This window comes from Aethalodelphis obliquidens, unplaced genomic scaffold (assembly GCF_003676395.1).
Source record: "Aethalodelphis obliquidens isolate GAN/ISIS:26980383/991018 unplaced genomic scaffold, ASM367639v1 scaffold31, whole genome shotgun sequence".
Lineage (NCBI taxonomy): Eukaryota > Metazoa > Chordata > Mammalia > Artiodactyla > Delphinidae > Aethalodelphis > Aethalodelphis obliquidens.
In genome coordinates this window covers 5,560,665-5,586,761 of record NW_020837975.1, presented here as the reverse complement: position 1 = coordinate 5,586,761, position 26,097 = coordinate 5,560,665, and the positions used below count along the sequence as shown (strand labels likewise).

Here is a 26,097-nt window from a genome sequence, read left to right as displayed (position 1 = left end):
CAGCCCGATTTACCTGTAACTCACCATGTGACCACTGACTTGGCACAGCGACAGTTTGGAGTAGAAGAAAAATTCACTTCCAGTGGTCATTTCTCCTCTCCCCACAGGGGTTGACAGCTACTAGGGAGGTGAGGCATCTGTTTTCATCACTATGAGTCTTTCTAGAAGGAGCTGAGGATCATGATGAAGAAATTATTTCCTGGCATATCTGGGCTAATTAAAAAAAAACCACCCTCACCACCATCCGTTTAGTTGTAGAACTCACACATTCAAGAGTTTTCACAATGCCAATTCCATTCTTTTATTTCCTCATACCACAAACACTTTACTGCCTTTTTACAAACTGAATTTACACAAGCAAATTGCAAAGGAAAACCAGGTGTTCTTTAATCCTCCAAAATGCATGTATGAAATATAGCACAAACCCTAGTATCTATACACAAACAGGTTTAGCTCAAGCTTATGGCCATTTCTTAAAATTAGCATGACAGTTCAGATATTTATGCCTGTAAAGTTTGCATAATCTACTATACATAGTTTTTTCAGAAGCAGTTTTAAGACTTTTAACTAATTGGGGAAAAAAAACTTCAACAAAAAGCTCTAACAATTCTGTGAAACTTAAATTATTTACAATTAAACATTTAGGGTCCTGATTCACAAAACTTAGTGCATATCATGATTAATTTATGAGTTTCACAGAGAAGGTAAGTAGTATGTAGAATAATCCCCAGGTAAAATCTAGAATGAATGGCTTTTAGAAGAATGTCTGTAATATGCTTACTGGAAACTAGAGAAAAAGTAGCAAAACAGAAACTTCAGCAGCTGCGTTTGATTTGAAAATTTAAGTAGATAGCCGCAATCAGAATAAACAGGTGACCACAACAGAAGAGCTGGTGGCATTTTTGACGTTACTCTTGGTATGTACAAGAAGAAAAACAATTCTCCCCTTTTTCCATAAAAAAATTACCCCCAATAATCACTACACGTGAACTCAGAGTCTTTCTCCAGAGTTGTCTTCAAACTTGATGCCAAAATTAGCAAACGTAGACAGAAAGTACTGTCAGTTCAGTGGGTTCTGTTTAGTGGGAAAAGCTTGGGACAGGGTTACCGAGGGGTTAGCTATTCCAATTACAAAAGAATCGTCATAGATAAGGTGCCGGAAATCTAAGCTTCCCCTTAAAGCACTTTGGTGGATTCAATAGTGATTTCATGTATATGCCAAAGGAGAGGACTCAAAGAAAATTAGCAGGACAAACTGTTTTCAAGGTGAAGTGATAGATTTCAGTGAATCAGGTCCAGGTAAAGTCTTTTAAAAAAACCCCAAAATTTACAGTAAACATTTTAAACTCTGGAATGCAGATATAGTTATCAGTAAGTTACATTTACAAAACCGTTTCCACAGTAGTTGCTCCAGAGTCAGAACTGAAAAATGTACAAGCCAGCTCACAAATGACTTTAGATACAGTGTTATTAAAATACATTGTTAATCATAAAAATACTTTACTATGTACATGTACACTGTATAAACTCTAGATTTGCCTAAACCCACTTCTGCCGAGCAGCGCAAGAAACAGTGCAGTGCTATTATCTGGTCCTCACACCATGCACACGGGCTGATCCTGTGGTCAGTCCTTCACTAACACGGTGAAGCATTTCTCCTTCTGCAGGACGTCTAGTTGGAAGAGTCAGTTTTACTTCCACTGTACTTTACTTTCCTAAATGCTGGTCCAAGTAACTCTGGGCACTCACATAATTCATTTGCGATCTGGTTACACTTTAAAAGAAGGCTGTAGTTCATCTCGTCAGTTATTACACTGTCTTGCTTGTAGTCTGGATGGTTTGCGATGAACTCCCTCATCCATCTGGCAACTGTCATTAATTCTCCTGAAAAAAAATTTTTTTTTTTTAACAACTTAATGGTAGTGTTTTTTTTTTTTGTTTGGTCTTTTTCTTTCGTAAGTTGACATTTATTGGCCTACATAATACAATCCTGAAGAAGAATCAGTGTGGCCTTCTGGTGTAGCCACATGGCAGGGGCCAGGAACGAGCTGTATTATGTGGCTTCCTCCTGGGGAAGGGTTTCATGTTGTAGGCAGGCAGTGAGAACACACACGTCTCACTGCTATGGGACCTGTTAGATGCCACCCACATGGTGATGCTGTCGGCTCTAAGACACGGGAGCCAATGTGTGTGGACTAGAGCCCGAGTTCTCCCGTCTGGCCAAGTCCTGCCCATGCCCATGTCACGAGACTGCCCCGGGACAGGAGGGCCCCCGAGTTCCCCAGAGCCATCTGATCAAAGAGGCGGAGAGAATAATGAGAAGTAGATGCATGAAGACAGAAACTGGCAGATACAGCATTTGGGGGGTGGGGTATATCCTTTGTGGATCTGGAAATTTTACAGAAGCCTCGAGCAAAATACAGATGCCACTGCTACTGTCCTCTTAGTCACGACTGACAGCTCCCCAGCCACCATGATCTCAAAGCTGAGAAAGTGGGGTTCCAGGGCACTCCTGTAGGGAGGCAGGCTGGAGGGCCACCGTCTTAGCTGTGCTATTAGTTAACCTGAGGACTGGCTTAGACTCACTGTGCAAAGAGCCCAGGGTGCCTCACGACACACACAGTCGGGCATAAATGTCGAACAGGCAATCCAGATACTGTATTTCGTTGCCTAAGAGGCCATCGGCTTAAAGATGCAGCGTTATTGTACGAACCAGTAAGAACAAAAGCACTGCTAATCAAACCGTGACTGTCAAAGATTACAAGGTGCATCCAACCGCCGAGACGGTACAATGTGGGAAAGTTCATTGATTTAGGATACCATATACTTTAATAAAAGACTGCTTTAAAAACTGAATATTGTAAGATTGTGAGGTTCTGCCTACGTTAAGAGATTTTTAAAAAAGCAAAGTGCAGAATGCCATACCGGATGCTCTCTTCTTAATCAGCTTCAGGTAGTTCAGAATACTGCATCTGGTGTCCACGTCCACCTCCATGTTTTCCAAGTAAGAGTTCAGGATGGGGATCAGCCCGGGGAACATGCCTTCCTGCAAGAAGCGGGGTGCGCTGTCATCCGACTCCCCGGGGGCGGGGGGTGGGGTGGGGGAGGGGCGGGGTAGCTGGGGCGCGGGCCCTACTTTGCCGTTGATGATGGTGTCGATGGTCATGAGTGCGTACTCCTCGGCTGCTGGCTCGGTGCTGCCCGTGGTCTTGCTGCGGCCGTCCACCATGGCGTTGCCACCTGCCAGAGGGGCGCAGAGGGTGTTAGCGGCCCGTGTGGCCTACAGGGACCCCAAAAATGCAAGAGAAGGCAGTACCTTTGCAAATATCTTTTCTGAAATAAAACAATCCCTGCAGGACGGCATCTCGCTTCTGTGCTACTTTCATGTTCTCATCAACCTGAGGGAGGAAAACCATCGCAGCCAAGTGAGAACATTGCCAAAGTCAGGGCACTCCCGCTCCGGCGCATTTGGGGGCTGTGGTGCCTCGCTCACCTCGCGGTCTGGACCCATCTGGGAAGAAGCCTCCCACAGCCAGCACTTGCTGGCGGCAAGATAAAACTTTGCACTGTCATGTGGGGCTGTGTCCCTCAACCCCAGACTGCTGGGATGTGCTTTTTAATAACAATGGGGCAATTCTAAGAGAAGCTTACCTTAAAAATCAATGCGAAACTTACACTCATGTAGGCCGCCCACATCTCGAGGTCCCTTGAGACACCCTGGGATGAATCTATGGCATTGGGAGGTCAGGGGGCTGGTCCCTCCTCACAGCCCAGACTCACGCTCCTGCCTCTCCTGCCACCTGGAGTTGAGGGCTGTGCCCTCCCTGCCTCTGGGGCTTTGCTGCCTCATAGGCGGGCTGTGGGATCTGGAATAAGGTGACCCCTCCCAGGGCAGGTCACCGATGCTACCTGCCCACCTGCGGCTCTGCCGTGCCCACTCCCTCAGGAGACCCCAAGCCCTATTTGTGAATTCTCCATTTCTCCAATGACTTTTTAAGACCCTCAAAGTAGAGCTTTTAAAACTTTTTAGTAGTAGTCCCTTATTTCTATAATGAAATCTTAGGGGACTCTCCATATTCAAAACAGACACAAGTCAGAGGTCATGTTGAAGAGGGATGGTCAGTGCAGAGTCTTTGGTTACTTAGCTTTGCCCCCTCACACTGATCAATTCCTATCATTATTTTGTTTGTTTTAAGGCACATATGACCTTCGGATTAATCTAGATGCAGGAACATATTCAAGCAATCTCAAATTCTATCCTGGCTAGGAACATCTGGCTTCATTTCTAATAACGTTTGTATTTTTCTTAGTCTTGACAAAAACTCACAAAGATCACCAGTTTTAATTTCTGCCTTTATGAATTCCTTTAAAAAAGCTGTAATTTTACTACAGCTCTTTAGATTCTTATTTAGTTACTTAGGTTTATTTTTAATATTTCTGTTTATAGTACTTAAAGCTGTGATTTTCCCTTAGAAATTATCTTTGCTGGCATCATTTTCCTAAACAATCTATAATTCTAGTTTTTTAAAAAAAATGTTATTGAAGTATAGTTGATTTACAATATTGTGTTAATTTGTGCTGTACAGCAGTGACTTACTTATACACATATGTATTCTTTTCCATATGGTTTATCACAGGATACTGAATATAGTTCCCTGTGCTATACAGTAGGACCTTGTTGTTTACCCATTCTATATATACTAGTTTGCATCTATAATTCTAGTTTTGACTTAATCTAGAACCTACTAGGAAAACGATTTAAAATTTCCAATAGTTAAATGTTTCCTGAACATTTTCTTGTTCAACTTTGGTGGGAATGTATCCTATACAGTGTCTACTTCTGAGAAGTGAAAATTTTCCTTAATTAATTTTTGTTATTCTTCCTCAGGGCATTTAAAAAAGGTGTGCCATGGTATAAGATTTGTGATCAGGCGACACAACCAAGCTTATTAACTGTGTCATTTAATTCTCCTGTGGCCTTTCTCATCCTTTGATTATATGGCCTGTCAGTTACTGAGTAACACGCCAGAAACTCTGCTAAGTGACTTACTCCACGAACCCCACATGGCCTTACGACAGCCCATGTGTCTCTGTTCTACACCTGCGGACTGGGGCACTGAGAGGACAACTAACTTGTCCAGGTGAAAAAGCTAGTAAGTAGTGCAAGTGATTTATGAATTGAGTGCTCACCCGGAAGCCACATCTTACCCACCGTACTACAGTGCCTTTAAATTCTTCTTATGCTGCTGAGAAATGTTTGCTACACTTTATGTTAAAAAAAAGAAAATGTCTCTAATGTTATCTTGAAAAGAGTATATAAAATTGTTTCCTGTATCTTATTTAAGACCTACTCACATTTTGTCTGTTAAGACTTTGCCCTTCCTGAATTGTTAAGAGGTCATATGGAGCTCTTTACTGTCAACATCTGTCCTTGTTTTAAGTATATCTTATGCAAACAACATGTACCATTACATTGCTATTTTATATCACCCATTTTAGCTTTTGAATAGGAGAATTTAGTCTATTCAAATTTGTTTTCATCTTATTTTACCACTGTATGTTCTCTGGACCATAATGTCTTATCACGCCCATGGCCCCAGACCCACTTTTGTGGCACCAGGAAGCTTTGTTTTTTTTCCCACCTCTTTAGCTAGGAGATTAGAGGCGACAAATCCTATTTCTACACTATTAGTGGTCTTTCTTACTTTTAGACAAGTAGTTTTGAAATTCTCTCTCCAAATGTCAAGCATTAAGAAGTATCTACCATTCCCCTCCTTCCACTATCCCCTTGCTAGATAAGATTTCGGGCTTAATTTAGCCCTAATTTGATCTTTTTTGTTAGAATCACTTGCAATTTAAAGACCAGTTTGACTGGCATGGTTCTAATTCTTTACCCTTCGGATTCTGTAGACCTCTCGCCATCTCTTCTAGCGTTTAATGTTGTAGATGAGAAATGATATCAATTGATTTTCTTCTCCCTCTTGGCAGGAAGTTCAGGTATCCTAATTTCCTCTCCTGTCTGGACAACTGATCTTCTCTTTGAGATTCAGAAATTCCTAGACTTGGGCTCTTCTTTGAATAATTCTGTCTCATCCTCAGTGGACTCTCACTCAGGGGAAATTCTATTTCTTTCTTTTCTTTCTTGTATCTCACATCTCTTTTGTATAGACTGTTCTCTTCTTCTAAATTTTGATACAAACCCTGAACTTTCCAGAGAAATCCTCTCATCCTTTTCCCCATAATCTCTGTTTCTTTGCCAACCTGCTGGGATGAATCTCAGTTTGGTTCCCCTGAATCACAGACTTTGGTCTTCAACCACACCTGCTTACTGGTGAGCATACTGAGTGTGGCTACCACGTCCCTTGTTTCTGAGAACTCTTACTTTCCAAATGTTCTTTGGTCCACAGGGCTTGTTTATTTAAGATGTGACCTTTCTCTAGAATTTCTTCGAGGGCACTAATGAGAATTTATTTTAAAATCCTTTCCAGTTTCTACATTAACTGTGTTTTGGGACTTCCCTGGCGGTCCAGGGGTTAAGACTCTGGACTTCCACTGCAGGGGGTGCAGGTTTGATCCCTGGTCAGGCAAGTAAGATTCCACATGCTACACGGCCAAAAAAAAAAAAAAAAAATTAACTGTATTTCACTGAGGATAATATACTCTGCAGGCCCATGGGCTCTTCTCTTTAAAAGTTTTCAATTTTATACTGACTTTCAGACATCTATATCTGACCCCAGAACAATGTGGGTCCACCTATATGAGGATTTTTCCAGCAGTAAATACTACAGTATTCCATGATCTGCTGCTGGTTGAATTCTCAGATACGGAGGAACTGACTATAAGTTACACGCATGTCAAGTGTATTTCATAAACTGGCAGCTCACGTGAACCCTCCTTATGTGCGTTCATCTCTCAAGTGGCTGTACCACATTCAGGGTGTGTGTGTGTGTTGGGACAGGGCAGCTCTGCTTCTCTTCCCTCCAGCCCTGAGCCCCGGCAGACCCTCACTCCGCCCGGCAGCCTTTCCCAGCCACTCTCTGTGCCAAGAGACCCACCGGCCAGGAAGCAAAGGTCTCTATACTCACTTGGCTACTGCCCCGCGGCCCCCAGCCTTGCTGCCTCACAGCCTGGAACTGTTCCAAGGCTCTGCCGGGAAACTGCTTCCAGAAAGCTCCTTCTTGGTTTTTGTTGGGCTGAGGCTGATTCAGATTTGTTTTTCCAGTAGTGCAGCGCCAACTATGTTCTTCAGAAACCTCTCCAGTTTGGTTCCATTCCCTGCACTACCAAAGTTACGCGTCCCTCCGTCCTGAGTCTAATATCGTGATCGGCCTGGGACTGGACAGGACAAAACCCATTTGTGGGAATCCCTCCCGCCATCATCTTGAGTCAAAAGCCTCTAGAAACTAGAGATTGTTCAAATGCAACCCTAAATGTCTTCCAAATGGGCTGAGTAAGGAGCTACTATTAACATTTTTTTCCAGGAGTCTCCACCAAAACGGTACCAAAATCTATAGCATAAACTTAGGTTTAAAAAGAAAAAAAGAAAAAAAAAAAAAAAGGGTGGAAGGAGAGCATTTTATTCTAAGGGAGGAACAATCCTAAGTGAGGTCAGAGTTGAAACAATTATTATACATAAATGAGCAATGGATGATAACCTACAGACACCCAGCCCTACACTGAAACTCATCCTTACCTTTGACAGCGGGATGAGAAAGTCCAGTTTGTAGGAAAGGATCACCCTGGTGAGCAGCACCACGAACACCACGTACGCGGAGTTCTCGAAGTCTGTCAACTGAACCTGGACACGGGGCCCGAGACATTAGGGGCCCACCATGCAAACAGCTCCTCCCTGCGAGGCCCCTGAGGGTCATGTCTTTCCCAAGCATCTCCTAACCTCCCACCTGGGTCTGGAAGCCTCTGCCCACAATCTATTCTCAGAAGCAGTCCTCCCGAGCTGCTGCACTTGCGTGTAACACACACACACGTGATCTGTGCTGCCTTCCAAGTAACCCGAGCTTCTGACAAGGGTGCGGGTGGGTGGCAGGTGTCTGGGAACGGGTGCGTCCAAGTCGGTTCCTGCCGACGGGCTGCGTACCTCCATGGGCCGGAATTCCACTCTCCATCCAATGTCGGAGTTTGGAGGAGGAGGTTTAAATCGCATTGTCTGCCAATTTGTGGACTGAATATTCTGTATTCAAAAAGCAGAGAATAAAACCCATTTTCCAGTAAGGTATTAAGATGATTTGATATTTAATACGTGAAGCAGACTGTTTACTGTCCATACCAAATACTCTTCAATTTACAAATACAAAAAGGTACAATTTAAGATTTTCGTGGAGCATGACCTGCTAGGGAGACAAAACAGCAAGTGCTTAACGGAAGTCAGGCGACACGACAGCAGTCCTGAAAGAAGCGGTCGTGTTATTTTCCTGTGCCGCATATTTGCATTTTTCATCGCTATGAAAATAAGAGAAAATACTGAATGAAAAATGCAGAACCGGAGAGTAAGAATCATAAAATAAGGGTACTTGAACCAATTTAAAATCTTTGCTGCACGGGGTCATGGAGGTCATAGAAGGCTTCTACTGTCATCAACTCCTTGCCCCTCCAGACAACGGCCTCCACCCTGGATAGTGAAGTGCAACACCTTCAAAGAGGAGCAGATACCTCGAAATGGTCGGACTCGTTGGCATCGTCCAGGTGGATTTTCTCTTCAAACAGAGTCAGCGGGTCTCTAATGAAGAGATGAGCCACGTGCTGGGCCAGGAGATGATCGATGCCTGCAGAGAGAGGTCACACCACTCACATCAGAGCTGTTCTCCATGCCCAGAAAGATGGCAGGACAGCTCGGGAAGTCTGAAGAAAGGGCATCTAGAAGCTTAAGAAATGGCTGGGCTGTGCAGGATTCTCGTGTCTCCCAGGATTTTATCCTATGGAGTGTGTTCGCTCCTTACCCAACGCCCGTGGGGGCAGAGCTGTGGACCAAGGGACAGACCTCCAAAGTCAGCTCCTTTTGCTAAAAGTCAAGATCTCACAAGTATCTGGAACTTGAAACTTTAAGAACAAGCAGCCTCATGAGAAAAGTTAAGAGACTTCACACTAAAAATAGAAGCCAGGCCAGGAGTCAGCAAAGGAATATAAAAGGGCTTTGAAGAACTAAAGGCTTACAATCAAATCTAGACAAAAGGAACAGAGGCTCACCTTCCTGCAACAGCTGTTCATAGATTTCTTTGTGTTTCGTCAGGTCGATGTCATTATATTTCTCACCGCACTCAGATAAGTAACTGTCTATTGAATCATATCGGGACTTACTGATCCTATAGTGGTTGTTCTTCAGCGGCTAAAATTGAAAAAAATACAAATGAATGCCATATAAAATGATGTGGAAACAAACTAACGCCCCAAATAATTATATTAAAAGCCTATATACTATATATGTAATTACATAAAACTGTCCAACCTGAACATGAGATCCCGAAAAAAAGCTAGTTAATCCTGAAAAGTATTAGAAAAATTATATTAAAAAAAAATCTGGAGACAATTTAAGTAGTCTGTTTTCTGACATGACTTAAATATATCTATATTTCTTTTTCTTTTTTTGAAAGTGGATCACCTTCATTCTCATTAAGATAGGAAAATAAAATGTTGAAAGCAAAACTATAAAACTATAATGTAAAACAAAGCTATTAAAATGATTTCTGCTTTAAAGTTTATTTCTACTTAGAAGGCATGTTCAACAATTTATGAACAATTACACAAAGAGCAGAGCATCAATAGGGCAGCCCAGTCGAGAACATCAGAATCACCTGTGAGGGCTCCTTTAGTAACATGTATGTCTAGGTCCCAGTTCTGGACATACTTACTCACTGGGCTAGGGTGGGCCTGGGTACTTATTTTTAAAGATCTCTATAGGTGGTTCTGACGCACAGTCTCGGTTGGAGAGATGCAGTTCAACATGCAAACAAGAGGCGCAAACCTACCTCATTAGGCAAACCTAACCCTCTGTAACAGGCCAAAGAACCTGACAACAGATGACACTTTCCACAACAGAGAGCACCACAGACAAAGCACTCACGTAGCACCGAAAAGCTTTCTGGTAAAAACAGCCATCAGCACTGACTCCCAAAATATAGAAAACTTGTACTACTAATTTTAGAAGGTAAAAACAAGTACTGGTTCCAACAAATGATGAAAATTAACTTGAACGCCGCCCCCCCCCCCCACCCCGCCGCCAACCAAATCACATTTCCTACATTCTCACCCCAAACACACATTGTGGAGCCAAAGACAGGTTGATAACCTGTCAGCTTCTTCCCATGTGTGACTAACCCACTCAGGATAAAAATTTAAGGGCGACTTCAAAACTGTAAGCAGTGACAATATCCCCATTTTACCTGCTGGACTTAAAAGACTATTAAGGAAAATCACTCCCACCTCCAGTCCTCTCTCCTCCCGAGTTCTATCATCTACAGATGCAGAAATCACGCCCCAGCGACAATCAATGTCTGACACATAGCCTCGGTAAAAAGGAGACGCAGCGCTCAAAGCCATCTAAAAACAAACAGAAGTCAGCACCTGCAAGTTCAAAGTGTCATTTACATGCTGAAAAAAGCTTCATGCAGTTACCTCTGGTCTGGAAGAATCAGTTTATGCAACCCCTACAGATTTCTACTACATCTACTGCACCTGCCTTCTCATGGTGAAATACACCAGAAGTGACTCCAATCCTTGCCTCTGATTCTTTTAAATCATCTTCTCTATACCGTGAGGACAGGCGGGATGGGAGGGGGAAAACGGCTACGCTCAAGCTCGACACTTCAACACAAAAATGCCTTACTGGCAACGGTAAACTCTACAGCTTAGACTCTTATCCATTAGCTCTAAGTCTGCATATTATTCATGTTAGTTCAGTTCTAAATGAAGTCTTAACGGGACTTAAATAGTACATGGTCAGCAAATTTTGCACGTGCAGTCTTTATTTTATACAAAGAAGTAGTTAAAATTAGGTGTGATTTCTACTTACGACAATTGGGCAGATAGTGGCCAACTGATCATAAAGGTATCTGGCCTCAGATATGCTGCAGGCTTGGAACGTTACCTGTTTAAGAATCCCAAGTTATTAAACAACAACACAAAATCAGTACCATCCTCCACAAGGAGCCAAGTCTGAGAAGGAAGGTGGTTGGTCATGGCATGTGATGGTCATTCCGTTGATGACAACATTGAACACAGGAGTTTTAAGAGCTGTCTCGGATGAATTTTGCTAGAAAATGGCTTTAATCATGTTCACATCTACTATAAATAAGAACTAGATTAACAATGAAGTTCAGCCAGGCGTTTCCTCTTCCACTGACTTATTTCCTTCTACAGCTGCCCATCCACATCTGTGGGCTTGTATACATTTTGGTACAAAAGGGGGATCCGGAGATGCGAAGGACGGGTTTCAGAGTTCACTGGTGGCACAGTGGGGGATAGCTCGGAAGGGGGCAGGACTGGAGGAAGGAAGAGAGGGCAGTTAAAACACTGCAACTGTCCAGGAAAAAACTGAGGAAGTCTGGTGGGAAGAGGCACAGCAGGGCCAAAGCAGGCCTGGTGACCAGTGGGCACAGCGGAGTGAGGAGTGACCTGGGTTTTGGCCTTGGTGCTCCTCGGACAGATGGGAAGCAGCGGCGCCAAGACACAATGGGCTTATGAGGCCAAGGAAGAGCGGAACAGCCCTGTAAGCGGCTTGGTCTCCAGGGCTGGGGCCAGGAAGAAAAATCTGAGCTGGAGAAGTATTTGGGGAGGAGGCCCAGATGATGTACTAAGAAGGGCAGATTGCCCAGGAAGCCCGCACAAGACGGGTAAGTAGGACTTAAGAGTTAGGCAGAGAAGGAGATCACGTAATTGATTAGTGCAAATCCTCTTAAAGCAATTACCCAAAGAAACCAAAAAAAAAAAAAAGTGCTGCCCTCTGCAGGGCTGGGGCAGCGGAAGGGGCAGGGAACGCAATTGTGGTTGTGTTGGCACATTTGTAATAACTGCAAACTGGGAACAGTTCTCATGTTCTGTTGTTATTTAATAATGACAGTTTGGATTTTGTGTTGGTGCAGTAAATAATTTAAGTGCTTAATAGTTGAACTAGAAGCTGAGTGAATGTTTACTATTCTAATCGCAACCTGTTAGTTCCAGTAGTTTTAGCCAGGTCTCAACTTTGCTTTTTTTTGTTTTGTTTTGGCTTTTGTTTAAATGGCAGAGGACTTCTGTTGGAGACTCAAGGGTCTAACCGCTGAATTCATGGCATTTCACGTCAGTGTGGTGACTGACTACTACAGAAAACGATGATTCAGACCATTTACGGTGTCCTGACTTTCCTACCATTTCTATGTGAATTATTAAGTCAGCGCTATATTTTAATTAAAACATAATGATAGGTACCCAGCCATTACAAATTAATTCAACACACGGAGAAGAGCTGTGTCACAGGTGTAAAGGAGCAAGAATGTCAAAGGTGAAAACAGAAATTGAGAAGAACTGACAGGTCACTAATAACCCAAACCAGGGCAGTTTCTGCCAAGAGGTGGGAATGCAGAAATCAGCTTGTCTGTGGGTAAGAGTTAAATGAGAAGTGGGGGAGATGGCGAGCAGAGTATTCACAGGCTTATCTGCTGTGACCCCACCCCTAAAGTGTAAGCCCTAGGAGGGCAGGGGTCTGCCTTGCGGTTCTCTATCCCCAGTGTGTAGGACAGGGTCTGACACCCACTTAGTCCTTAATATTTATTAAGTGAGTAGAGTATCTTGAAGGAAAGAGGGTGCTAAAAAGGAGAACACAGGAGCAAAGATAAGTTTTATTTTTATAAAATGGTGGGATACTTGAAAAGCTGACCCTATAGCCCAAACTTATATGGATTGAGATCAGGAATACCTAAATGTTCCCCCAAGTGTTTTGACTGCTGAATGCTTTTTTTTTTTTTTTTGCGGTACGCGGGCCTCTCACTGCTGTGGCCTCTCCCGTTGCGGAGCACAGGCTCTGGACACGCAGGCTCAGCGGCCATGGCTCACGGGCCCAGCCGCTCCGCGGCATGTGGGATCCTCCCGGACCGGGGCACGAACCCGCGTCCCCTGCACTGGCAGGCGGACTCTCAACCACTGCGCCACCAGGGAAGCCCTGCTGAATGCTTTTGTACATACATCTCTTAGTTTATTTAGGTCCTTTTTTGAGTTACTCTTAGCTATTTTAGAGTCTGTTATTTTTGTTTTTAAGAAGATCCTATGATAAGCATTTTTCCTTTTCAGGTTTTTGATTGGCTTCTCTTAGATGGCCTAGTATATACTAGACAATTCACAGGCAAATTCTGAAAAAGTCAACCCTAGAAAAATATGCTTAAGAAAACTGGCAATTGGAATTCAATAGCCGAGTTAGAACAGAGATACGACTTAGTTATTCTAAGTATATTTAGTAACTAGCTTCTTTACCCCAGGGCTGATTGAGCCATTGAGACATCACTGTGGTAAAGGCTTTAATGGGGGAAGGAAAAAAAGAGTTCTTAACACCTTAAAAAGATATGAATATATGAACGGTTTTGGATTCTGGTATCCTTTGAAAGTATCATATAAAGAAAAGAAGCAATGTCACTAGGAAACTGATGAGGGGAAAAAAAAGAGAAAGTATGAAAAATTGATGTTAGAAAGCTAAATATCTAAAATTTGTCCAGAACCCAGTGTCGAAGCCATAGGATTTTCTTGGGGGGCGGGGGGAAGCCTATCACAATATGCATGAACTTATTAAATGATTCCTGCAAAGTCCCCCACCGAGAGTCAAGAATTTGAATATAGTTGAAGTACTTTTTGTTCTGTACAGTAAGATGCTCACTAACCTTAAAAAACAAACAAACAAAAACTTTGAAACCATTTTTTTTTTTGCCTTATTGTAATAAGTAGTTTCTAGTGTTCCACTTAAGAGATAAAGCAGAGATTTCTGTGGTGATTGATGGAATTTGTCTCATTTACCATATACTTACATTATCTGTGCTAAAGACTTTTAAGTGGAGTATTGAAAGTGGGGTGGCTGGACACACCACTGAGAAAAAGAAAACAACCTTAAACCCATGACAAAGCTTAAATTGGATGGAAAACTGTATCTACAAGCAATAAAAATGTAAACTAACTACCATTAGGACATATTTATTTGTGTAAACACAGTGTTTCAAGGGAAAGACTATCCCTTTGGAATGGGGCAACTGTGCTGTCCATGGCAAAACACCCTGGTTTAATATTAAACCAAGAAAAAGAGGCAATCGGTCCTCCAAGAGCACTGATAGATTTTAAAGCTGTGCACTCTAAGTTCTAGAGCTTAATGGTTCTCTTTAGAAATATTTGGAATTAAGATAGGGAAGCAGATAAGGCAGTTAAAAGTCAACAGGTCTCTTTTTTATGAAGTGTGTCCATCTGGAAGGAAACTCATAGCCTAGGTTTGTTTGGAAGACACGCTTTATGCCACCTATATAAGTCAGGGAAAGCAGGGGAAATGGTATCCTTGGCCATGGTTATTTGAACACACTTAGCATGTAAAAATCTGACTCTGGCATTCAATTTTGATTATACATAGTTGTAAAATAAACACATCCAAGATACATGTGCAAGAAGGTGTGTGTCTGTGTGCAGCTGCCTGAAATGATGGGATGCTGGGTCCCCAGCCGTGTGGAGGGCAGGCAGACTGAGGGCTGGGGGTGGGCTGGGGGGTGCTCATGTGGGGTCAGGCTTCACACTGCTCCAATCAGCAAATAATCAGAACTGGATAAAATCTCCTTGGATAATAACAAGAGGCCCTCTTTTTTTCTTTTGAAATTTTCAGTTTGAAACTTCTAATTTTGTGCCACTTTTACTTCTGTTCTAACATGATTTTAAACAAATTAAAGGTTAAAACCAATACTGTTGTTAATAAAAACAATTAAAGAATATTAGCTCAGAGACAGACCTAGAAGCAGCCTTAATATAAACCCTTCTTTCAGCTGTTGAGAAAACCGAGACCAGAAGAAGGAGAGTTACCCAAATACCTGAGAAATCACAGCTAAAGCCCAGACACAGGCTTGTGGGCAGCCCGATGGGTTCCTGCTCCCCGCTCCAGGTCCCCTGTGTGGTGGGACACCATCCCTGCCACAGGTGCCAGTAATCTGATTAGATCCAGGGGAAGTTTTAACCAAGTCATTGAGAGAAAGGCTATTCTACAATACCTCCTGTGAAACTTAGCCAGGGGCAAGGCAAACATGGGCTGCTAAATATTTATTCTTTTTATAACACTAGATGGCCTTGCAGGAAAATAAAAATTTAAAGTCCAAATAATCCTTCCCTTGGATCACAAGCTCACTGGAGTGCATCCAGAATTCAGTTTCAGAAATGATAAGATTTGAGCAATGTTTACAATCTCAAAGCTAGTCACTAGATGGCAGCAAAAATTAGGCACAGAGAGAACAGAGACAGTGACTGCGGAATATTTCACCTTTTAAGTTCATTAACAACTATGTCTTCGTAGTGAACTGTAGATTCCGTCCAGAGACAACTTCCAGTGAATTTACTAAGATAACTTCATTGGTTTTCAGAAAGAAGTACTAGCTACTATTTCAACCTGATTAAAATGTGATTTTTAAAAAGGAAACATGCACATATAAAGAAAAGAAGTTAATAAATAGAAACGGATGAGGACAGCTTGCCTCTCTGGATATTTGAAATGATACCTGCAGACAGCAATTGCCCATCCCAAAGCCCATAGCATCCATGTAAATGTGGTCGGGCTTAGAAGCCTTTGCTGCCTCATCATCCTCAGGAAATGTTTCTATAAATGGAGATGGTGTATTCTTGTCCTTAAATACTGCAGTATTAATTGAAAAAAGAAAAAAAAAAGAAAGAAAGAAAAGAGCAGGAAATGGGTGAGAGTCAAGGATTAACAACAATGGGGGGGTCCCCCTCCCACCCGCCACCTCTGTAGACTCACTTGGGACGTTGATGACAACCTTTTCTCCTCTTCTGTGCCGGATGTTCCTGGTGAGGGTACTAAAAAACAGACAACAAATGTCCTAAGTCGGTCACCTAAGAACCATCATGCAAAAGAAGAATTTGACAATTCGCAAGTACATGGAATGAAATCCTCCCTCAAACTAATCCTCTAAGACATCCCTACCGAAAATTCATGTGGACCGAGAGACTGAGGGGATTTCCTGAAAGAAGGCTTTGCATTAATACCACGTCCTCTGGTTCTTGTTTGAGAATGTCATTCTCTCTCCTGCCCAAGCCCTGATCCCCGGCTCCGTGTGACTCACCAAACCAAGCTCAAGTGTCCAAGGTCTGCCGTGGTCTAGCCTCACCGTATGTTTCTAACATTTTCCATGCTAAGTCCAAAGACTTGAGCCAAACTGTGGTACTCATGTTCCCCGGGCATCTCTGGACCCCAGAACCTCATCACTCCCTCCACCCATCCTGCAGCATTAATACTATCCTCCAGCCTGCGATGTCTGATCCAGAAGCCCCTAGGCAAGCTGTGGCTGTGAGCACTGGACGCGCGGCCAGTCCTAATTAAAATGTGCTCTGAGGGTGAACACACAGCACATTTTGAAGACTTGGTACAGAAATAAAGTAAAACTTATTAATAATTAAAAAATACTGGTCACAAGTTGGATATATAGAGTTAAATAAAATACACTATAAGTCCACCTTTTTCACTTTTTTAAGGTGGCTACAAAATTACTACTGAAATTACACGTGTGGCTGGCACTATGGTGTTACTGGGCAGTGCTGCTGTCGACGGTGTAAATGCCACCTCTCTCAGGAGGCCTGCTTTTGACCCCCTCAGTCAGAAGCACCTTCCTCTCTCTGGTGTTATCATCTTTGGACACCTGTCATAATCTACCTGTTCTTGCAGCTGAATATCTCCACCTTCCCCTTGGCACACTATAAACACTTGATGTCAGAAACTATGTTTATATGTCTTTATCTTCCCCACGGACTCTGCACGTCGCAGGTGTGCAGACCTGTTACAGGAATGAACACTGAGAAGTCACAGGTCCCTAACTCTAGGTCAGCAGCCCAGGTTCAGGACAGACAGGTGAGACTCAAAGGTCCAAAGCTGAGATCAGACTGGTGTGGGCCCTGAAGCAACTTGAAACCCTAGAATTAAAACTACAGACCAACAGACTTAGGAGTTAGTGGAACAGAAGGTAGAGCGTGCCTACTATATACACAGGTATTGTACACATTTTACCTTATTGTCAAGGTATATGGAGTGGGATGAGAAGACCACAGATACTGGCAGTAATTTTCAGAGGAGGAAAAGGTAAAAATGATGACAAGAAAGCTTCTCCAAACAGGTGTTAACAGAACTAGGATTGAAATGCATCTGTGGCTCAGTGAACAACGTTAGGATCACTTGGAAAACAGGCAGATCCAGCCTGGAAACAAGCAGCACCAACCGAGCAGCCTTGGGGGACCGAGAACAGGCGTAGCTGTGGGTCTGTGGGCTCCTCTGGTTAATTACCACAGGAGCTGGAGTTCAGGAACCGCTCAGTAATGACTCCGGGAGGGACACTGCACCCCCAGGGCAGGGATCCAGGGATCTGAGTCATCCACACACTTACCTGAAGCGCGGGTGCTTGTTTATCGCTTCATCAGGAAAGAAGAGGGACTTGGAAGCTCCTCCTTCCACTGGGTTGGGCTTGAACTCGGGCAGTGTGAACCCAGGGCAGCCTAATCTACAAGAAATTGAAGAACTAAAGAGATAGAATCTGTCTTCAGGGATTAAAAACATGCATGTGTAACGTTGCCTTTTTCAGGGGTCCGGCACACAGGTGTTCTGCAAACACTGTGCCCCTTGCAGCCACGCCTTTGCAGTCTGTCTTGCTCACCAAGCTCTTCTCTTGTGACTGCAGCCCTTTTGCCGATTTTATCAGAAGCCTCCGTCCACTCAGGGTCTGCAGAGCGCTTACTTACGTCCTGGCTGCCTTGGCTGTTTCCCCCACGTGGTTTCTGAGGCGTCTTCCTTTACCAGCTCTGACCCCTGCACACCACCACCTCCCCATCAGCTTGGTTCGACTTGGGACAGGCCTCCTGCTTCTTGCCTCTGCCAGGCACCTCATGATTCCGTCCAGATCAGGCAGGTTCTCTGCCGGTGCCCCTGTCCACCCCCAGGATCTCCCTCTGGAGGCTGAAACCCAACCCTATTATCTCACTTGACCTGAGGAAGAGCTTTAATTCCAACAGAGAAACAAAGCAGGGTGTAGATCGGCAGTGGGAAACTTCTGGCTTGGGAGCCAAGACTAGCCGGTGCCTTATTTTCAACCTCACCTTTTATAAAACTGGACGCCCATGTTCGCCTTGTGAACAACAACTGAACTTGCCGATCTTATCTGGAAAACAGCCCCAGCTATGATGCGGCTCCTCAGAGTTCCTGCAGCTCCGTACATTATTCACTGACAGCCTGCAGCCTTAGAAAAAGCCCTTGCAGAGAGTGACAAACTGAGATCTGGGGGTCTCTCTCCTGACCGGAATCAGGCTGGAGAAGCACGTGTGTACTTGGCAGGAAGCGGGCAGCCAGGACTCAGACCCGCACCCCCAGCCCCACTTTTCCTCCAGGCCAGCACCGTCCCACGGAACCTCTGCAGGGATGGAAATGCTCACGACCTGCACTGCCCAGGTGGGTACTGAGCAGGTGGAAGGAGGCGAATGAGACTGAGGAACTGAACTTCTCATTGTATACAAGTCGGATTGATTTAAATGTAAACAGTCACACGACCACTGTTTGGGTTGCTAGGCCACACTACAGTTGCACCTGTTTACGGAAAGAGAATCACCCTGTTTACACTGAAGAAACTGAGTCTTGCTCTCTCTCTTGATCCCGAAATAAAACTTCCCTTATCATTTAACTGTGGATGTAAGGTGAGGCTTCTACAAACAAATAATTATTATCTTTGTTTTGTTTACAAATCCAAAAATACCCTCTCATCATAAAAGATATGGTTAGGCTTTTTAAAAAAAATTAGATTTTTAGAATAAAACTTATTCCTAGCTCAACTCTCCTCCCTTCATAATAACTTAAGAGAAGGAAAAAGATACTTCTCTAAATGTCTGATGAGTTGCTTAAATAAGGTTTCAACTATTTATATGTGACCATGGAGATTTTAAAAAACAAAATTCCCTTTAAGTGTCCTAAGACCAGTGGTGTGACTGTGAATGCCTATGTTCATCGTGGACATTTACCAGGAAAGAAAAAGAAAGCATAAAAATAGTTCAGAGTGTTCCAGGCCACGGATACCAATCCCCAAAGTGCTTTTGAACTTTGGGGAGGTAAGCATACTTTGCCACAGTCTGACAGATATCTAGCAGAGATAACCAGATTTACGATTTGGTAGAACTGCATTCTTGCATACAGGTCCTATGTATAACTGTGTGATATTTACGTACCTCATACTAAGCTAAGGACAGAATTTCACTGTTCATATTTACCTTATATTTACTCTTATGAAACTTCAGCCATAACCAGATTTGATGACAAATCCTAAATCTTTTCAGCACAATCCAAACATGACCCAGTGACTCCCTTGTTCTTTGTTAATATGTATCAACAGACCCTGGGAGCGCTGATGCCATCCCCCCGTCGGGGGGCCCCCTGATCTGATCTGGGGGCAACGCACATCCTTCCTTGTGCACTGCTCCTTCCCCTCGGCCTGCGGAGTCTGTGGCCCTCGGGTCCTTCCACAGTCCCCCCGGCCACCACCACCACTGGCAGAGGCTGGCATATGACTCTGCCTGCAGCTCTAATGTTACAGATTCTACCAGACACAGTGTGATGAGAATGAACTGTCTGCAAAGCATGAGAGCTGTGGGGTCAAGTGCTGGGTTGTGATCTGCTCTCTTGATACCTGGATTTTCTGAAATGCCAGCCATGCACGTTGACACAGGGACTAACCTGGGAAACGAAGTGATTGTGCAGAGGGCCTGGTTTTCCCCCAGCAGAGATGTCGCTTCCTTGCGGCGCTTCCTCATGTTGTCCTCGACGGTGTTGAACTCAGACATGGTCCCTCCGTACGGCTGGCCAGGTGTCCCCTCGATCATGTAGCTCCCATACTCTGGTCTCCAAAGGGTAGGGTGGCTACAGAGGAGAAAAGGTTTCAGTCCATCTTATTCTTCTGCTGCAGTCTGCTCCATTTTTAGTTTTGAAAAAGTTGCTTCCAAAAATTTAGAAACGACTGGGTATACAAGAAGCCAAGAACTCTTTACAATTCCCAGTGGCTGTTAATCTTCCACAGCTTTTCAACTACATAAGGGTTACAAGTGCTGGGTCTAAAATATTTATAAGTAACTGAGACACACACAGGGCATGCGCTGTCCAAGGCAAGCAAGCCTGTCCACTCTGCGGGGAAGGACGTGGGGATTTAAGGCCTCCTTCGGTTTAAGACTGGGTTCCAAATGCAAACCCAGCCTCCCAAAATGCAGTGGGTAGAAAAATGAACTGGAGGTACATGCCCCCTTCACCTCTGTCTACTGAAATAAAGAAATATTTAAAAAATATCCTGCCAGCCAAGCAAAACCTATCTGCAAGTTTTCTCTGACACCATGGTCTGTGATCTTGGTAACTGCCAATTTTTTAAAAAAATATTTAAATAGTAAACAAACTTTATATTGAGTTTACTCTTCTAAGTGCTTACTAACGTATTTAGAATGTCTACACCCTAAGAGGTAGGTATTATTATCCCTGATTTACAGCTGAGGAAACTGAGGCACAGAGAAGTTAAGTACCCCACCTAAGGGTACCCAGCTATTAAGCAGAGGAAGCAGGATTTGAACCCAGGCAACTGGGAACCAGAGCCAGAGCCCTAAACTGCTGTGCTCTCCTGTCTCCTGTATGTGGGAGGAGAGATGATATTCCAGTGGTTCTAACAGTTTCAGAAACTCTCAAAGAAGCCTTCAGTACATCAGCTTACTTTGGGTTTGTCCTTTCCCCCTTTTCTTGCAGAGTTTCAAGAAGTTCCTCTCCAGACAGTACCAGTTGGGCTTTTCTATTTTCATGATCAAAAGATACCAACATGTATTCCACCTATTGAAAATAAAGGAGAGAAAGATGAACATTCCTCCAGACTCGTGCTTGATGCGACCTTTAGGAAAAGTAGGGAAACGTGAAGGTTGGAAAGGATGACAGTGTCCTGAGGAGTCACATCTGCTTACACAACGGTGCTTACTGAGTGAGGTTTGCATAATGCAAAAACCTGGAGAGAATGGCCAACAGTGGCCTTGTGGGAGGACAAGGGCTCTTACGTGATTCCGTCTTCCCTCGTTCTACTTAACACCTTATAGAAAGGTCAGGATGCTCATTCTGACAAATTGTCCTTCGAGAAAGAAGTATTTCAAAGCCAGGATTCTGTAAATCGCAGCTGCACGTAGTAGTCGCATTTTACAACGTATTTCCTCGGTGGGCTTACTGTAAGTTTATGAAAGGGGTTACCTGAGCATTCTAATCAAGGTAGATTATCCTTCCTCACTGGTAGGTTATTTAATCATCCCACTATGAGCCTCACTAATGGACAGTTAAATCAAAATCAAATACACCAATGCAGAGGTATTAGTTTAGGAGTTTCGGCAATTTTGTTTTGGTTTTTCAGGAATAATTTAAGACCACTTCCCCACTCTGAACTCATACACAATTTACAATGCAAGGTGCACTAGTGCATTCATAACAATACCTGGTGGAATTCTGATAAAAAATCAAGAGTGAAATACCAAAGTAAGACTTTTCTGGGCAGAGTACAAACAGAACCTGCATTTGTTTTCCCTGAAATCACACGCTGTTAAGTCATGATAGTTGCTGTTAATAATGAAGATTGTGACTCACTATTCACGGTTAATATAGACACACATCATCCACAGGTAGGTGCAAAGACTGGAGCTGGATCAGTCAGGCAAACCCTTGAGAGCACCCTTCGCACAAGACCCCAAGACACGGATGGCAAACTTGTGGCACGTGGCAGACCAATCCCCAGAAAGTACGTTGTTTGGCTTATTATAAAAAAGAAAGGCAACAATACATCCACTATCTACCTTATCTACCTGACATTTCACATGTAAATCCAGATCCCAGCCTTAAAAACAAACCAAAGCGCAGGAGCCCAACAGGAGGCCTGGGTCCAGAGGGGCTGGGGCTGGGCAGCCCCCCTTTGAGGGGGGCTCTGGTCTGCAGACCCACCGTCCCAGGTGGAAGGCATCTGAGTCAGTTCTCCCTATCACAGAAATAGTACCATTCAAGAGACTGGTTTGCCCTTCAGCTAAGAAATATAAAAGGGGGAAAAAATGTTAGTAACCATAGGGAAATAGCCTGGCAGGTTTAGATGACAACAAAAATAAACTTTTGATGAATTTTTATTAGTTGTTGTTATGGACTGAATGTTAGTGCCCCCCACACCATTCTTATGTTGAAGCCCTTAACCCCCAATTTGATGGTATTTAGAAGTGAGGCCTTGGGGGGGCAGGTAATTAGATCAGGAGAGTGGGGCCCTTGTGACGCGATTTGCGCCCTTATAAGAAGAGACCAGAAAGATGATTTCTCTCCACTGTGTGAGAACACAGCGAGAAGGCAGCCCTTTGTAAGCCAGGAAGAGGGACCTCACTTGGAAACCAAATCTACCAGCACCTCTGACCATGCACTTTCCAACCTCCAGAACTGTGAGAAGTAAATGTTTGTTGTTTAAGCCACCCAGTCTGTGGTATTTGTTACAGCAGCCTGAACAGACGAGAGAGTTGTCTTACTGATGAGTTCAAGTCATCAGCGCTGAGGTGAAAACAGCACTTAATTTGGTAACAATCTAGTTCCATAAGACTCAGAAGCAGCTACAAGCAGTTCCCTATTTAGGGAGATTGTACTCTGAGAAAGCTCCTCTGTCAATTTCTGTGTACATTAGAAAAAAGAAATTTTCAAATTCCTTTGAAACAATGTTATACAAAGGTCTCTGGGCCACTTCTCTGAAGTATTTAACCTATCATGCGTCTGACCTCTGGAGACAGGGAAGCCATCACTGCGTCCCTGTGGGACAGTGAGGTCCTACATTGGTTCCCAGGCACTGGGATGAAGACTCTGGCCTCCTTACACCCTGGAGAAGGGGTTGCAACCAGGTGGTCAGGCCGAGGAGGGGGAAGGTGCGGGGCAACTCAGCCCAGGAGGACTGGGCTGCAGGGCGGGGTCTGCAGCCACCCTAAAGGAATTCACAATTCAGGATTCAGGGCCAGCTCCTCCATTCCACCGGCCCAAGCAGTAAGCAGTCTTGACTTCGGCGGGAACCACCCATTGCATCTAAGAGACCTGGTTTTCTCCTTACACCGACTCCTGAACAAGCCTGCAGCCATCTTGTGATAAGGCTCTAACTAGCTGATGACCCATCAGTGCTGAAACACAGCATCCTGCTGCCTCCACACCCTCTGTCCTTTCACCCAAAGTCCTGTGGTCGGCAGGTGCTGGGAGCACTGCACAGAGCCAGGTGGATGTGGCTCCTGCTGTCAAGCTCACAGGTGGCTGAAATGACAGCCAGTAACTCAAGGGAGCTAAATGGTCTGGGGCACGTGTAACAGGAGGGTCTGGTCCCGCCTGGGGTATCAGAAGGTTTCCCGGGAGGAGGGGGGTGGCCAGGCAAAGGAGAGGGTCGTCATAAATACAGCCCCCACTCCTGACCCCTGTGCTTCCCCTGACCACCACCCTGACTGCAGCATAATCACCTGGTTGGCTGCCCAGAGATGCAGATAAACTGGGCCCACCCCTGGAGACCATGTCACAGTAGTCCCGCCTCTAGACTGTAAACTGTTTTAAAGCTAGTGACTGTGCCTTCTGCCCAGAAGATGGTTTCCTCACACAGCCAAATACTAATGACCAGGATTTTTGAGCACTTTCAACCATCCAGTTGGATGGCCCCCATTTCCGTATCTAGCAAGACACTCAAGCCTGGAGCACCCAAAGGGGTCCTAGAACCAACGGTGATGCTACTTGGTTTCAAAATCACTTGTAGTGATTTAGGGAAGACCTGCGTGGCAAGACCAGAAGAGCAGCTGTGCCTGAAACAGTGGGTGAACTTGAGGTGGCCACCACAGGTCCAGGAACCCTTTTTTATATGGTGACATTTTAGACTATAACTGTTGAAATGTTATTTTAAACTGCTCTTTTTTCCCCAAAAGGAAACGTTTTCGTAGTTTACTCTAAAGTTACATCAGGGAACGATACTCAATATTTTGTGATAACCCATAAGGGAAAAGAATCTGAAAAAGAATATATATATGTGTATACATATATATGTATGTGTATATATATGTATGTATAACTGAATCACTTTGTTGTACACCTGAAACACAACATTGTAAATCAACTATACTTCAAAAAAAAAAAAAAAAAGAAACACACAGGCCAAAAATAAAGTTACATCAAATTCTTATAATATCTGCTATATTCTGACTTTTCCCCCACTATGAAATGCCATTTCACACCACAGAATAACACAGGGTGCACGCCAGGGAAGTTTACACAAAATAAACGTGGCCTTGCCCTGGCCTGGTCTTCCTCCAGTGTCCTAGACCAGGACTTCAGCTAACAGAGCAGGAGGTTTTTATGCATAATACACCAATCTCAATTTTAACACTGCGTAAAATGATGAATTTCCTATACGATTACGTAAAGTAACTTCCTTGAATCATTACCAAAACAAATTCTTCACATGCCAAGATTAGTAATATGAAGCCTCAGTGAAAAATTTTAAGATTCAGGAGACAGCAGGGAAAATTGTGATGAATCTCATAAAGGAGACAATGACACCTTTCAATAAAGGAAAGGAAAAAAACCACCCTCTCCTTTATGGTAGACACTAGGCACGTGTGACCTTTTTAGATTTAAAATTAAAGTAGGGTTTCCCTGGTGTTGCAGTGGTTAAGAATCTGCCTGCCAATGCAGGGGACACGGGTTGGAGCCCTGGTCCAAGAAGTTGCCATGGAGCAACTAATAAGCCCGTGTGCCACAACTACTGAGCTTGCACTCTAGAGCCCGTGAGCCACAATTACTGAGCCCATGTGCCACATCTACTGAACCCGTGCACCTAGAGCCCGTACTCCGCAACAAGAGAAGCCACCCAATGAGAAGCCTGTGCACCGCCATGAAGAGTAGCTCCCGGCCCGCTGCAACTAGAGAAAACAGCAACGAAGACCCAATGCAGCCAAAAATAAAATAAATAAATTTATAAAAAATAAAATAAAAGTAAAGTAAAATAAAAATTTCAGTTCCCAAGTCCCTAACGATACCGCAAACAATTCAATTACTGCAGGAAGTTGTACTGGACAGCACTGGACTTAAACCTGAGAGAAATCACCTCTTGGAATTATATCTGGACACACTTACTGATGCATTACTGCTGGTGCAAAGGAAAGCCCCGCATGCCAATCTGCTCTTTCAAGTCCTACAAATGGTGTGAGACATTTACTTTCTGGGCCTCTGAATTGACACTGGCTGATTTTTTTTAACCATGCCACTATACTTCAGGCGTGTGTCAGTTTTCATTTTCTGATGGTTACAAAGACCAGGCTAAGTCACTCCTACCTTATTTCTGAACCAAAGTAGAACCCAACCAGTCTGCTCCCACAAATTAACCTCACAAAAGAGAGCACATCACGTGAAGTTACCAAAGGAGATGTTTGCTGTGGCCACCAACACGGGCACTCTGCAACTTAGAAACCTAAGCCAGAAGACACGTCCTCCTAAAGAAATAATACTGTAAATATAAATAGTTCTTATTTACCTCAAAACACCTGCAGGTTAGTACTATAGCTTCTGGGTTCTGAGGACAAGTGAATTCTTTGCTTCTTTCCTGAGAACAGGGTCCTGGTCACCGCGCGGCTGACAAGAGAGGGTGTCTTGGACCAACTGCTCTGCAGCGCTTAGGTGGGGAGGGGGCGGTGAGGGAGTGAGAGGTCAGGGCCCCTGAAGGACTCCCACGAGGTAAAGGAGAACTCAGGGCTTCAGCAGGGCTGGCTCAGGGCCCCAGGCACTCCTGGAGCAGGTGACTGACAAAGCAAGCTAGGTCCCTGTAAGTGTGTTTAGAGATGAAGTTGGTC

At 44.0% G+C, this 26,097-nt stretch overlaps 1 protein-coding gene across 2 annotated transcripts in view; it reads right to left on the bottom strand.

The window, feature by feature from the left end:
- Positions 1-276: 276 nt before the first annotated feature.
- The window catches only part of GCLC (glutamate-cysteine ligase catalytic subunit), a 38,976-nt gene continuing 13,155 nt past the window's right edge, over positions 277-26,097 (bottom strand). The window contains exons 2-16 of one of the 2 annotated variants that reach the window (XM_027126901.1): positions 20,949-21,061; positions 19,934-20,116; positions 17,607-17,720; positions 15,971-16,029; positions 15,714-15,847; positions 11,024-11,098; positions 10,435-10,551; positions 9,202-9,340; positions 8,668-8,780; positions 8,096-8,188; positions 7,694-7,798; positions 3,317-3,398; positions 3,137-3,240; positions 2,926-3,046; positions 277-1,884 (exon numbers count right to left, since the gene is read on the bottom strand). In XM_027126901.1, coding sequence (XP_026982702.1) covers positions 1,673-1,884; positions 2,926-3,046; positions 3,137-3,240; positions 3,317-3,398; positions 7,694-7,798; positions 8,096-8,188; positions 8,668-8,780; positions 9,202-9,340; positions 10,435-10,551; positions 11,024-11,098; positions 15,714-15,847; positions 15,971-16,029; positions 17,607-17,720; positions 19,934-20,116; positions 20,949-21,061 — 1,764 coding nt within the window. In that variant the 3' untranslated portion in view covers positions 277-1,672. The remainder of the gene's footprint in view (positions 1,885-2,925; positions 3,047-3,136; positions 3,241-3,316; positions 3,399-7,693; positions 7,799-8,095; positions 8,189-8,667; positions 8,781-9,201; positions 9,341-10,434; positions 10,552-11,023; positions 11,099-15,713; positions 15,848-15,970; positions 16,030-17,606; positions 17,721-19,933; positions 20,117-20,948; positions 21,062-26,097) is intronic. The other variant, XM_027126902.1, reaches the window with a different exon arrangement.